Genomic DNA, 15,320 nt, shown 5'->3' with positions numbered 1-15,320 from the left:
TCACCACCCTCCATTATCACCACCCTTATCGCCACCCTCCATTATCACCACCATTATCACCACCATTATCACCACCCTCCGTTATCACCACCCTCCATTATCACCACCCTCCATTATCACCACCCTCCATTATCACCACCCACCATTATCACCACCCTCCATTATCACCACCCTCCATTATCACCACCCACCATTATCACCACCCTCCATTATCACCACCCACCATTATCACTACCCTCCATTATCACCACCCTCCATTATCACCACCATTATCACCACCCACCATTATCACCACCCTCCATTATCACCACCCTCCATTATCACTACTCTCCATTATCACCACCCTCCATTATCACCACCATCCATTATCACCACCCACCATTATCACCACCCACCATTATCACCACCCATCATTATCACCACCCTCCATTACCACCACCCTCCATTATCACCACCCACCATTATCACCACCCACCATTATCACCACCCACCATTATCACCACCCTCCATTACCACCACCCTCCATTATCACCACCCTCCATTATCACCACCCACCATTATCACCACCCTCCATTATCACCACCCATCATTATCACCGCCCTCCATTATCACCACCCTCCATTATCACCACCCTCCATTATCACCACCCACCATTATCACCACCCTCCATTATCACCACCCTCCATTATCACCACCCACCATTATCACCACCCACCATTATCACCACCCTCCATTTTCACCACCCACCATTATCACCACCTTCCATTATCACTACCCACCATTATCACCACCCACCATTATCACCACCATTATCACCACCCTCCATTATCACCATCCTCCATTATCACCACCCTCCATTATCACCACCCACCATTATCACCACCCACCATTATCACCACCCTCCATTATCACCACCCTCTATTATCACCACCCTCTCTCACCACACCATTATCACTACCCACCATTATCACCACCCACCATTATCACCACCCACCATTATCACCTCCCACAATTATCACCACCCACAATTATCACCACCCACCATTATAATCACCATTATCACCACCATTATAATCACTATTATCACCATTATCACCACCATTATCACCACCCACTATTATAATCACCATTATAATCACTAGTATCACCACCATTACCACCACCCACCATTATCACCACCCACAATTATCACCACCTACCATTATAATCACCATTATCACCACCACTATAATCACTAATATCACCACCATTATCACCACCCACCATTATCACCACCCACCATTATCACCACCCACCATTATCACCACCCACCATTACCACCACCCACCATTATCACCACCCACCATTACCACCACCCACCATTATCACCACCCACCATTATCACCACCCACAATTATCACCAGCCACCATTATAATTACCATTATCACCACCATTATAATCACTATTATCACCACCCACCATTATCACCACCCACCATTACCACCACCCACCATTATCACCACCCACCATTATAATTACCATTATCACCACCATTATAATCACTATTATCACCATTATCACCACCCACCATTATCACCAACCACAATTATCACCAGCCACCATTATCACCACCCACCATTATCACCACCCACCATTATCACCACCATTATAATCACTATTATCACCATTATCACCACCCACCATTACCACCACCCACCATTATCACCAACCACCATTATCACCACCCACCATTACCACCACCCACCATTATCACCACCCACCATTATCACCACCCACCATTACCACCACCCACCATTATCACCACCCACCATTATAATTACCATTATCACCACCATTATAATCACTATTATCACCATTATCACCACCATTATAATCACTATTATCACCATTATCACCACCCACCATTATCACCACCCACCATTACCACCACCCACCATTATCACCAACCACCATTATCACCACCCACCATTATCACCACCATTATAATCACTATTATCACCATTACCACCACCCACCATTATCACCAACCACAATTATCACCAGCCACCATTATCACCACCCACCATTACCACCACCCACCATTATCACCACCCACCATTATCACCAACCACCATTATCACCAACCACCATTATCACCAGCCACCATTATCACCACCCACCATTATCACCACCCACCATTATCACCACCATTATAATCACTATTATCACCATTATCACCACCCACCATTACCACCACCCACCATTATCACCACCATTATAATCACTATTATCACCATTATCACCACCCACCATTACCACCACCCACCATTATCACCACCCACCATTATCACCACCCACCATTACCACCACCCACCATTATCACCAACCACCATTATCACCACCCACCATTATCACCACCATTATAATCACTATTATCACCATTACCACCACCCACCATTATCACCAACCACAATTATCACCAGCCACCATTATCACCACCCACCATTACCACCACCCACCATTATCACCACCCACCATTATCACCAACCACCATTATCACCAACCACCATTATCACCAGCCACCATTATCACCACCCACCATTATCACCACCCACCATTATCACCACCATTATAATCACTATTATCACCATTATCACCACCCACCATTACCACCACCCACCATTACCACCACCCATCATTATCACCACCCACCATTATCACCACCCACCATTACCACCACCCACCATTATCACCACCCACCATTATCACCACCCACCATTACCTGGGGCGGCGCCACAGCAGATCGTGGTCTCTGGCAGAGGGGAACAAAACAAAGGGGGCCCTAAACCTGTCGTTATTATAATGGGCTGCCAGTAAGCATGGGATATCGGGAAGAACAAATGGAACGTGTAAGTACGATCACCCTAGAGTGTGCAGAAACCTCCTTAGTACAGGTAAATGTACCAAAAGCTGTGATTTTTTCACCCAGAACTTTGCAAGAACTCCTTAGATAGTAAGGAATGCTTCAACACGGAATGTCCAGCTTTCCATGTAAACTGGACATCAAGCGACCGACAGACCGCCACTATGAAAACAGCCACAACTCTATCGACCAGGATTATTTTTTTTAGCAAGAGGAGGAGGAGAAGAATGGCTAAAAATGACCAGACTCTACCACCAACTCGGTCAAATGCTAGAGAGGACGCAAACACAGTGGCCTCCTTACCAGAGCCTCAGATATTAACACCAAGTAAGGCATCCAGCACTTCCACTAACACGATAACATCATTTATATTTGCCAACATCCAGGGTATAAAAACACGCAAATCCAACAAAGTTCACTTTATAGATGGTCTCCTTCATGAGGTAAATGCAGTGTTTGCAGCCCTAACAGAAACCCACACAAAGGACTACCTTGATGGTGAAATATGGATCTCAGAATACAATCTTTTCAGATGTGATAGGAAACACCGGCTTCAGGGTGGGGTCAGCCTCTGCGTCAAAGACACACTCATCTGTACTGAGCTGATAAACACCTCAAATGATATGGTGGAAGTGCTGATAATCAAAATAGAGATCCTAAATGTAGTTATTGTCCTTGTATATAAGTCACCGGAGGCAAACCCTCAGCAGTTTAAAGACCAACTAATGAAAATAGAACACTGCTTGGAAAACCTCACAAATCCAGCTCCGAACATCATCCTGCTTGGGGACTTCAACCTACGGCACCTGAAATGGAAGCACCTGGCTAATACAGTAATATCAGAAAGAATACCAGGAAGTAGCCTAAATGAACAGGCACATGCAAATGACCTGCTACGGATGTGCGATAGGTTTGCCTTAAACCAGCAAATAGTAGAACCAACTAGGAAGGAGAACACGCTGGACCTCATTTTCACTAATAATGATGAATTGATCAGGAACATAATGATTACAAATACCTGTTACTCAGATCACAACTTAATTGAAGTTATGACAACCATGGGGAGTAGACCTTCAAAACCAGTCCAGATTCCCGGTGGAGGAGATTTCAGCAAATTCAACTTCAATAATAAACAGATAAACTGGGAGCAAATAAACCAGGACTTCACAGAAATAAACTGGGAAGAACAGCTAGAAAATGCAAACCTGAACCAATGCCTGGAAAAAATAAGCTCAGTAGCACTAGAAATATGTTCAAACCGCATACCTCTAAGAAAAAAGAGGAAGAGATGCAGATTGGAACGGGAACGTCGTTCCCTATATAGGCGAAGAAAACGAATCGCGGAACAACTTGAGAGTCGCACCATATCCCAAGAACGGCGAAGAAGGTTAGGTAGAGAAATAGAAACAATTGAACTCAAGCTACAAGAATCATACAAAACCCAGGAGAGGCAAAGAGAGCAAAAGGCCATCAGTGAAATAGAGAGAAATCCGAAATATTTTTCTCCTATGCAAAATCAAGATAAAAAACCACATCTAGTATCAGGCCCCTGCGAAAGGGAGATGGAACTTTCACCGATGACAACAAAGAAATTAGCGAGCTACTGAGGAAGCAGTACGACTCTGTTTTCAGCGAGCCATTAAACGCACTAAAGATTGATAACCCAAATGAATTTTTCATGGATATGATACCAACATCAAATCATATATCAGATGTCACCCTGTCCCCACTGGATTTTGAAGAAGCCATAAACAGTATGCCTATGCACTCTGCACCAGGCCCGGATTCTTGGAACTCCATATTCATCAAGAACTGTAAAAAAAACTCTGTCGCAGGCCCTCCACATTGTATGGAGGCAAAGCCTAGATACTGGCATTATCCCTGACTTATTAAAAACAGCAGAGATAGCACCACGCCATAAAGGAGGAAATAAGGCAGAGGCAAAAAATTACAGACCGATAGCACTAACATCACACATCAAAGTCTTGAGAGAGTGCTAAGAAGTAAGATCACAAAATACATGGAATCACAGCATCTCCATAACCCCGGACAACATGGTTTCAGAACAGGGCGCTCTTGCCTGTCGCAGTTGCTGGACCACTATGATATGGCATTAGATGCTATGGAAGACAAACAAAACGCTGATGTAATTTACACAGATTTCACAAAAGCTTTTGACAAATGTGACCATGGCGTTATTGCACATAAAATGCGTTCAAAAGGAATTACCGGAAAAATAGGCAGATGGATCTACAATTTCCTGACCAACAGAACGCAATGTGTAATAGTCAACAAAATAAAATCCGGACCATCAACCGTGAAGAGCTCAGTCTCCGAGGGGTACTGTGCTTGTTCCAGTACAGTCCCCCAGGGTACTATGCTTGCTCTAGTACAGTCCCCCAGGGTACTGTGCTTTCTCCAGTACAGTCCCCAGGGTACTGTGCTTGCTCCAGTACAGTTCCCCAGGGTACTGTGCTTGCTCCAGTACAGTCCCCCAGGGTACTGTGCTTGCTCCAGTACAGTCCCCCAGGGTACTGTGCTTGTTCCAGTACAGTCCCCCCAGGGTACTGTGCTTGTTCCAGTACAGTCCCCCCAGGGTACTGTGCTTGTTCCAGTACAGTCCCCCAGGGTACTGTGCTTGTTCCAGTACAGTTCCCCAGGGTACTGTGCTTGCTCCAGTACAGTCCCCCAGGGTATTGTGCTTGCTCCAGTACAGTCCCCCAGAGTACTGTGCTTGCTCCAGTACAGTCCATCAGGGTACTGTGCTTGCTCCACTACAGTCCCCCAGGGTACTGTGCTTGCTCCAGTTCAGTCCCCCAGGATACTGTGCTTGCTCCAGTTCAGTCCCCCAGGGTACTGTGCTTGCTCCAGTTCAGTCCCCCAGAGTACTGTGCTTGCTCCAGTTCAGTCCCCCAGGATACTGTGCTTGCTCCAGTTCAGTCCCCCAGGGTACTGTGCTTGCTCAAGTACTTTTTCTCATCCTCATATCGGACATAGACAAGAACAGAACCTATAGCACTGTATCATCCTTTGCAGATGACACTAGGATCTTCATGAGAGTTGGCAACATAGAGGACACGGCAAACCTCCAATCAGATGTAAATCAGGTCTTTCTATGGGCTACAGAAAATAATATGGTGTTTAATGAAGATAAGTTCCGACTATTGCGCAACGGAAAAAATTAAAATATAAAAACAGAAACCACGTACAAAACTCAATCAAATCATAACATAGAACGAAAAGGCAATGTAAAGGACCTGGGTGTACTCATGTCGGAAGACCTTACCTTCAAAGAACACAATAAAGTAGCCGTCACAACTGCAAGAAAAATGACAGGTTGGATAACAAAAACTTTTCACACTAGAGATGCTCTACCGATGATGATACTCTTCAAGACGCTTGTGCTCTCTAGAGTGGAGTACTGCTGCACAATGACAGCACCTTTCAAAGCTGGAGAAATTGCTGACCTGGAGAGCGTGCAGAGATCCTTTACTGCTAGAATCCACTCAGTAAAACATCTAAACTATTGGGACCGACTAAGGAGCCTAAATCTGTATTCTCTTGAGCGCAGGCGGGAGAGATACATAATAATTTACATGTGGAAAATATTAGAGGGGCTGCTCCCAAACCTGCATACAGAAATAACATCACATGAGACCAGAAGACATGGCAGGATGTGCAGAATACCCCCGTTGAAGAGCAGAGGGGCAACAGATACTCTGAGAGAGAACCCTATCAACATCAGAGGCCCGAGACTGTTCAACACGCTTCCACTACACATAAGGGACATAACTGGCCGACCCCTCACAGTGTTCAAGAGAGAACTATCAACGTCAGAGGCCCGAGACTGTTAAACACGCTTCCACTACACATAACTGGCCGACCCCTCAGAGTGTTCAAGACAGAACTATCAACATCAGAGGCCCGAGACTGTTCAACACGCTTCCACTACACATAAGGGATATAACTGGCCGACCCCTCACAGTGTTCAAGAGAGAACTATCAACATCAGAGGCCCGAGACTGTTCAACACGCTCCCACTACACATAACTGGCCGACCCCTCAGAGTGTTCAAGACAGAACTATCAACATCAGAGGCCCGAGACTGTTCAACACGCTTCCACTACACATAAGGGACATAACTGGCCGACCCCTCACAGTGTTCAAGACAGAACTATCAACATCAGAGGCCCGAGACTGTTCAACACGCTTCCACTACACATAAGGGACATAACTGGCCGGCCCCTCACAGTGTTCAAGAGAGAATTTGATAAACACCTCCAAAGGATACCCGATCAACCAGACTGTGACTCATACGTCAGGGTGCGAGCAGCCGCGTCCAACAGCCTGGTTGATCAGTCCGGCAACCAGGAGGCCTGGTCGACGACCGGGCCGCGGGGACGCTAAGCTCCGAAAACACCTCAAGGTAAGGTAACCAAGGTAGGTGGACGCACACATGTGTGTGGACGCACATGTGTGTGGGGGGGTAGGGAGAGATAAGGTAAGTGTGTGTCAGAGTCTGGTGATAACACACTATCATGTACTCCTGCACCCCCCCCCCCCCCAGTCACCCGTATATCCTCATATACAGCTGTAACTCTTAATACAGTCTACGTGTACCGTCAAGTATTGCTGTACCTGGCTGTGTGTAACTTGTACCACACCTGTACCTGTGTCCACACTTCCCCCGGCATATATACCCCAGTAAATATGTACTATAACACAGAGATGTAATTCTGGAAATTATTAATAGTGTAAGTTACATAATATTACAAGCCAGAAATTCAGTAGAAGATTCCCTATGGCAATATGTTAATAGCTCGACCTGTTTCAAGGTCCAGGAACTAGCGACATTCACTAAGTGACCTGAGGGCAATACAAGCGTTAACAACAGTACAGTCCTTTCACCGGGGCTGTACGGGTCTTGAACCATGGACCCCAGGTGTGTAAGGTCCTAGCTCTGTCAACTAGGCTATGAGTAAGTCTTAAAAGGGAAAGTGTCCAGAAGTTCGAGATCCACACAGTCCAGTGTCCAGAAGTTCGAGATCTGCACAGTCCAGTGTCCAGAAGTTCGAGATCCACACAATCCAGTGTCCAGAAGTTCGAGATCCACACAATCCAGTGTCCAGAAGTTCGAGATCCACACAGTCCAGTGTCCAGAAGTTCGAGATCCACACAATCCAGTGTCCAGAAGTTCGAGATCCACACAATCCAGTGTCCAGAAGTTCGAGATCCACACAATCCAGTGTCCAGAAGTTCGAGATCCACACAGTCCAGTGTCCAGAAGTTCGAGATCCACACAGTCCAGTGTCCAGAAGTTCGAGATCCACACAGTCCAGTGTCCAGAAGTTCGAGATCCACACAATCCAGTGTCCAGAAGTTCGAGATCCACACAGTCCAGTGTCCAGAAGTTCGAGACCCACACAATCCAGTGTCCAGAAGTTCGAGATCCACACAGTCCAGTGTCCAGAAGTTCGAGACCCACACAGTCTAGAATTTAATGTATATTTCCACGGAAGTGCGTATGGTAATTAATTTATCAGTACATCCCATTGCGAGTTCCTTCCTCTGCCATACGATAACAACCTGTATATGTAGTGTGAACATATAAAATATAAATATATACATATAATATTACAAATACTAAGGACAAGAAGGGATAGTGTGAAGCACACTATCCTTCACACACACACAAGCACACAACCTTCACACTATCACACGATAGTGTGAAGGTTGGGAAGCACAAATAGAGGGGGACGGGGACCCCTCTACACCACACCAGCCAACAATGGAGTTACCTTATGGTTACCTTGCCATCATTTCGGGGCTTAGCGTCCCCGCGGCCCGGTCCTCGACCAGGCCTCCTGGTTGCTGGACTGGTCAACCAGGCTGTTGGACGGAGCTGCTCGCAGCCTGACGTATGAATCACAGCCTGGTTGACCTTGTGTGGGGAGGAATATTGTGGGGTTGTATTGTATCATCTGCAGCACAACCATTCATCTGACCTGCTCGGAGTTACCTCCACACTATGCCAACACACAAGGGACATACTGGAGGTGCCATAATGACACTATGAAAAATATGAAAAAAAAACATAACTAATGAACAAATCCACAAGGGCCGTGACGAGGGTTCGAACCTTCGTCCGAGAGGATCCCAGACGTTGCCTTAATCGACTGAGCTACGACATGGTTAAAAGAATTGCAACCGGGAAATCCTCCTTGATTTCCCCTTGTGGATTTGTTCATTTGATCCATCACGCTATTGTGACTTCTGTGTGTAACATAACTAATGAGTCACATTCCTGAAGCACACAGTGTGTGTTTGGCCGTCTCAGACGCGTTACCAGCCATAAATACGCAGATTGTGACCAAAACCTTAAACACTGAACCAAACTGAGTCAGGAGAGTGATGACCAGCCGGCTCTCAGGGAGGACAGTGGGTCGAGGGTCACACAAATACCCCCATTATGGAAGACTCGAATGTTGAGATGAAGAACCCTGGCCTCGAGCTGGGCTGAGGGAGGAGAAGTACTCCCAGAACCCCATCAAGCAGGTATCAAGCAGGTGACTTACCATCAAGCAGGTATCAAGCAGGTGACTTACCATCAAGCAGGTATCAAGCAGGTGACTTACCATCAAGCAGGTATCAAGCAGGTGACTTACCATCAAGCAGGTGACTTACCATCAAGCAGGTATCAAGCAGGTGACTTACCATCAAGCAGGTATCAAGCAGGTGACTTACCATCAAGCAGGTGACTTACCATCAAGCAGGTATCAAGCAGGTGACTTACCACAGAAAAAATCAGTAATAAAAACATTTGCAAATATTATGCAAAGGGAATATGCAAATATGGCGCCAAAGGCACAAAATGTACGTTCATGTATCCACGAAAATGATGGAACATGATCGTGGGGGGGGGGGGTACATGCCGTTTTGTAAGAGAGTGTAGACACTTCAGCCATAAACTATCCAAATGTCAGTTAGTGTGAAAACATTTTATGACCTTCAATGTCCAGATTTCGATGTGCGAGTCTGTAACACATGGTTACAGACGACTGTAACACATGGTTACAGACGACTGTAACACATGGTTACAGACGACTGTAACACATGGTTACAGACGACTGTAACACATGGTTACAGACGACTGTAACACATGGTTACAGACGACTGTAACACATGGTTACAGACGACTGTAACACATGGTTACAGACGACTGTAACACATGGTTACAGACGACTGTAACACATGGTTACAGACGACTGTAACACATGGTTACAGACGAAAGAAAGTCCAGAATAATAACTGTAGAAGTTTTTAGAGGGAGGCAGCAGCAGAAGAGAACATACAAGAGAGAGAGAGGAACAGACAGACAGAAAGACTGCAGGAGTACAGATGGGGAGGGACAAATATACAAGACTGAACCAGTTCATCATCAGCCACACTTATATAACACTCCCAACCACACAGAAACTACCACACTCCCCAGCACCAGTACCACTACCAGAGTGAAGGAACCATTACCACAACACCACACCCTGGATCTGGCAATGGTTCCTGGATTTGGCAATGAAAGAGTGATTAGGAATCAACTTTCTAGTTTTAGAAAAAATGAGTTACACAATCCAGGACAACATGGGTTTAGAGCGGTAAGATCCTGTCTGTCACAGTTACTCAACTACTATGACAAAATCACAGAAACCTTAGAGGAACACTGTAAGGGGTCGGCCAGTTATGTCCCTTATGTGTAGTGGAAGCGTGTTGAACAGTCTCGGGCCTCTGATGTTGATAGTTCTGTCTTGAACACTGTGAGGGGTCGGCCAGTTATGTCCCTTATGTGTAGTGGAAGCGTGTTGAACAGTCTCGGGCCTCTGATGTTGATAGAGTTCTCTCTCAGAGTACCTGTTGCACCTCTGCTTTTCAACGGGGGTATTCTGCACATTCTGCCATGCCTCCTGGTCTCATGTGGTGTTATTTCTGTGTGCAGGTTTGGGACCAGCCCCTCTAATATTTTCCACGTGTAAATTATTATGTATCTCTCCCGCCTGCGCTCAAGGGAGTACAGATTTAGGCTCCTTAGTCGGTCCCAATAGTTTAGATATTTTACTGAGTGGATTCTAGCAGTAAAGGATCTCTGCACGCTCTCCAGGCCAGCAATTTCTCCAGCTTTGAAAGGTGCTGTCATTGTGCAGCAGTACTCCACTCTAGAGAGCACAAGCGTTTTGAAAAGTATCATCATTGGTATAGCATCTCTAGTGTGAAAAGTTCTTGTTATCCAACCTGTCATTTTTCTTGCAGTTGTGATGGCTACTTTATTGTGTTCTTTAAAGGTAAGGTCTTCCGACATGAGTACACCCAGATCCTTTACATTGCCTTTTCGTTCTATGTTATGATTTGCCTGAGTTTTGTACGTGGTTTCCGTTTATATATTTTCATTTTTTCCATAGCGCATGAGCTGGAACTTATCTTCGTTAAACACCATATTATTTTCTGTAGCCCATTGAAAGACCTGATCTACATCTGACTGGAGGTTTGCCGTGTCCTCTATGTTGCCTACTCTCATGAAGATCCTAGTGTCATCTGCAAAGGATGATACAGTGCTATAGGTTGTGTTCTTGTCTATGTCCGATATGAGGATGAGAAAAAGTACTGGAGCAAGCACAGTACCCTGGGGGACTACTGGAGCAAGCACAGTACCCTGGGGGACTGTACTGGAGCAAGCACAGTACCCTGGGGGACTGAGCTCTTCACGGTTGATGGGCTGGATTTTATTTTGTTGACTATTACACATTGGGTTCTGTTAGTCAGGAAATTGTAGATCCATCTGCCTATTTTTCAGGTAATTCCTTTTGAACGCATTTTGTGTGCAATAACACCATGATCACATTTATCAAAAGCTTTTGCGAAATCTGTGTAAATTACATCAGCGTTTTGTTTGTCTTCCATAGCATCTAATGCCATATCATAGTGGTCCAGCAACTGTGACAGGCAAGAGCGCCCTGTTCTGAAACCATGTTGTCGGGGGTTATGGAGATGCTGTGATTCCATGTATTTTGTGATCTTACTTCTTAGCACTCTCAAAGATATTTATGATGTGTGATGTTAGTGCTATCGGTTTGTAATTTTTTGCCTTTGCCCCTTATTTCCTCCTTTATGGAATGGTGCTATCTCTGCTGTTTTTAGTATATCAGGGATAACGCCAGTATCTAGGCTTTGTCTCCACAGAATGTGGAGGACCTGCGATAGTGGTTTTTTACAGTTCTTGATGAATATGGAGTTCCAAGAATCCGGGCCTGGTGCAGAGTGCATAGGCATACTGTTTATGGCTTCTTCAAAATCCAGTGGGGACAGGGTGACGTCTGATATATGATTTGATGTTGGTATCATATCCATGAAAAATTCATTTGGGTTATCAATCTTTAGTGCGTTTAATGGCTCGCTGAAAACAGAGTCGTACTGCTCCCTCAGTAGCTCGCTCATTTCTTTGTTGTCATCGGTGAAAGTTCCATCTCCCTTTCGCAGGGGCCCGATACTAGATGTGGTTTTTGATCTTGATTTTGCATAGGAGAAAAAAATATTTCGGATTTCTCTCTATTTCACTGATAGCCTTTTGCTCTCTTTGCCTCTCCTGGGTTTTGTATGATTCTTGTAGCTTGAGTTCAATTGTTTCTATTTCGACCTGACGACCTGACATTTAGTGAACATAACCGAGCAAATATAGCGGCGGCGGCGGCCAGGACAATGATAGCATGGATTATGAGAACGTTCTCATCCAGAGACCTCACAGTAATGTTAATACTATTTACATCACTTGTGTTGTCCCGTCTTGAGTACTGCTCAGTACTCACTTCCCCCTTCAGAGCAGCAGAGATTGCTGAAATAGAGGGAATACAGAGAACATATACGGCACGCATAGACGAGATAAAACACCTAAATTATTGGGATCGTCTCAAAGCTCTCCAAATGTACTCACTAGAAAGGTGACGAGAGAGATACCAAATAATATACACGTGGAAGATACTGGAGGGTCAAGTACCAAATCTACACAGTAAAATAACAACGTACTGGAATGAACGGTATAGAAGAAAATGCAGAATAGAACCAGTGAAGAGCAGAGGTGCCATAGGGACAATCAGAGAACACTGTATAAACACCAGAGGTCCAGTGAAGAATAGAGGTACCATAGACACAATCAGAGAACACTGTCTGAACATCAGAGGTCCAGTGAAGAGTAGAGGTGCCATAGGCACAATCGGAGAACACTGTCTGAACATGAGGTCCAGTGAAGAATAGAGGTACCATAGACACAATCAGAGAACACTGTCTGAACATCAGAGGTCCAGTGAAGAGTAGAGGTGCCATAGGCACAATCAGTGAACACTGTCTGAACATCAGAGGTCCAGTGAAGAGCAGAGGTGCCATAGACACAATCAGAGAACACTGTCTGAACATCAGAGGTCCAGTGAAGAGTAGAGGTGCCATAGGCACAATCAGTGAACACTGTCTGAACATCAGAGGTCCAGTGAAGAGCAGAGGTGCCATAGACACAATCAGTGAACACTGTATAAACATCAGAGGTCCAGTGAAGAGTAGAGGTGCCATAGGCACAATCAGAGAACACTGTATAAACATCAGAGGTCCAGTGAAGAGCAGAGGTGCCATAGGCACAATCAGAGAACACTGTACAAACATCAGAGGTCCAGTGAAGAGTAGAGGTGCCATAGGCACAATCAGAGAACACTGTATAAACATCAGAGGTCCAGTGAAGAGCAGAGGTGCCATAGGCACAATCAGAGAACACTGTACAAACATCAGAGGTCCAGTGAAGAGCAGAGGTGCCATATACACAATCAGAGAACACTGTACAAACATCAGAGGTCCAGTGAAGAGCAGAGGTGCCATAGACACAATCAGAGAACACTGTACAAACATCAGAGGTCCAGTGAAGAGCAGAGGTGCCATAGGCACAATCAGAGAACACTGTACAAACATCAGAGGTCCTGTGAAGAGCAGAGGTGCCATAGACACAATCAGAGAACACTGTACAAACATCAGAGGTCCAGTGAAGAGCAGAGGTGCCATAGACACAATCAGAGAACACTGTACAAACATCAGAGGTCCAGTGAAGAGCAGAGGTGCCATAGGCACAATCAGAGAACACTGTATAAACATCAGAGGTCCAGTGAAGAATAGAGGTACCATAGACACAATCAGAGAACACTGTCTGAACATGAGGTCCAGTGAAGAGCAGAGGTGCCATAGGCACAATCAGAGAACACTGAACATCAGAGGTCCACAGCTGTTCAACACCCTCCCAGTCAGCATTAGAAATATTACCGGAACAAAGGTGGATTTATTCAAGAAGCACTTATATAAGTTCTTGCAAGAAGTGCCGGACCAACTGGGCTGTGGTGGGTATGTGGGCCTGCGGGCCGCTCCAAGCAACAGCCTGGTGGACCAAACTCTCACAAGTCGAGCCTGGCCTGCGGGCCGCTCCAAGCAACAGCCTGGTTGACCAAGTTATCACAAGTCGAGCCTGGCCTCAGGCCGGGCTCGGGGAGTAGAAGAACTCCGGAAACCCACTATAGGTATGTTCCAGGTATGCGATAGTCCCTAGCTCCTCCCTCCCTCGGTCTCTGACTTCCATTATGGTGAGGTCCGTCAACAATTAGCCCGGTGACCTTGCGCACCTCTGGCATTCAGCTCCGTGATTCTCGCGGGATGTTTGACCTCGGGGTGACCTTTTGGGCGAGCATTTAAGCTCTTGAGTATTGATCTGCACCTTTACGGTCTTTGGTTGTTTGACCTCTGTCTTGTGTATCGTGGTACAGGCGTTGTGGTGTGGTGGTAGTGGGGGGGGGGAGTGGTGGTAGTGGAGGGGGGGGGGTGATAGTGGTGGAGGGATGGTGGTTGTAGTGGTGGTGGTAGGGGGGGGTGGTGGTGGTGGTGGGGGGGGGGTAGTGGTGGTGGTAGTGGGGGGGAGGGGTAGTGGTGGTGGTAGTGGAGGGGTGGTGGTGGTAGTGGAGGGGTGGTGGTGGTAGTGGTGGGGGGGGTAGTGGTGGTGGTGGTAGTGGTGGGGGGGGGTAGTGGTGGTGGTAGTGGAGGGGGTAGAGAGGGGGGGGGGTAGTGATGGTAGTGGGAGAGTGGTGTTTATTTATATATATATATATATATATATATATATATATATATATATATATATATATATATATATATATATATATATGCAAGAGTTCTTACATTCCTGTACAGCCACCAGCATAGCGCTTCTGACAGATTCTTAATCCTAATTTACACCCCCCAGGAAGCAGCCTGTAGCAGCTGTCTAACTCCCAGGTACCTAGTTACTGCTAGGTGAACAGGGGCATCAGAGTGAAAGGAACATTTCACCCATTTGTCTCTACCTCCACGGGG

General features: G+C 45.9%; 1 protein-coding gene across 1 annotated transcript in view; it reads right to left on the bottom strand.

The window, feature by feature from the left end:
* Positions 1 to 9,886: 9,886 nt before the first annotated feature.
* Positions 9,887 to 15,320, bottom strand: part of LOC138360429 (histone deacetylase 4-like) — a 99,263-nt gene continuing 93,829 nt past the window's right edge. Inside the window, exon 9 of the mRNA XM_069320265.1 lies at positions 9,887 to 9,938. Within this exon, the coding sequence (XP_069176366.1) occupies positions 9,887 to 9,938 (52 nt within the window). The remainder of the gene's footprint in view (positions 9,939 to 15,320) is intronic.

The sequence above is a fragment of the Procambarus clarkii genome, chromosome 1 (assembly GCF_040958095.1).
Source record: "Procambarus clarkii isolate CNS0578487 chromosome 1, FALCON_Pclarkii_2.0, whole genome shotgun sequence".
NCBI lineage: Eukaryota > Metazoa > Arthropoda > Malacostraca > Decapoda > Cambaridae > Procambarus > Procambarus clarkii.
The sequence above is the reverse complement of the archived record's forward strand: the minus strand, read 5'-3'. Positions and strand labels throughout refer to the sequence as shown.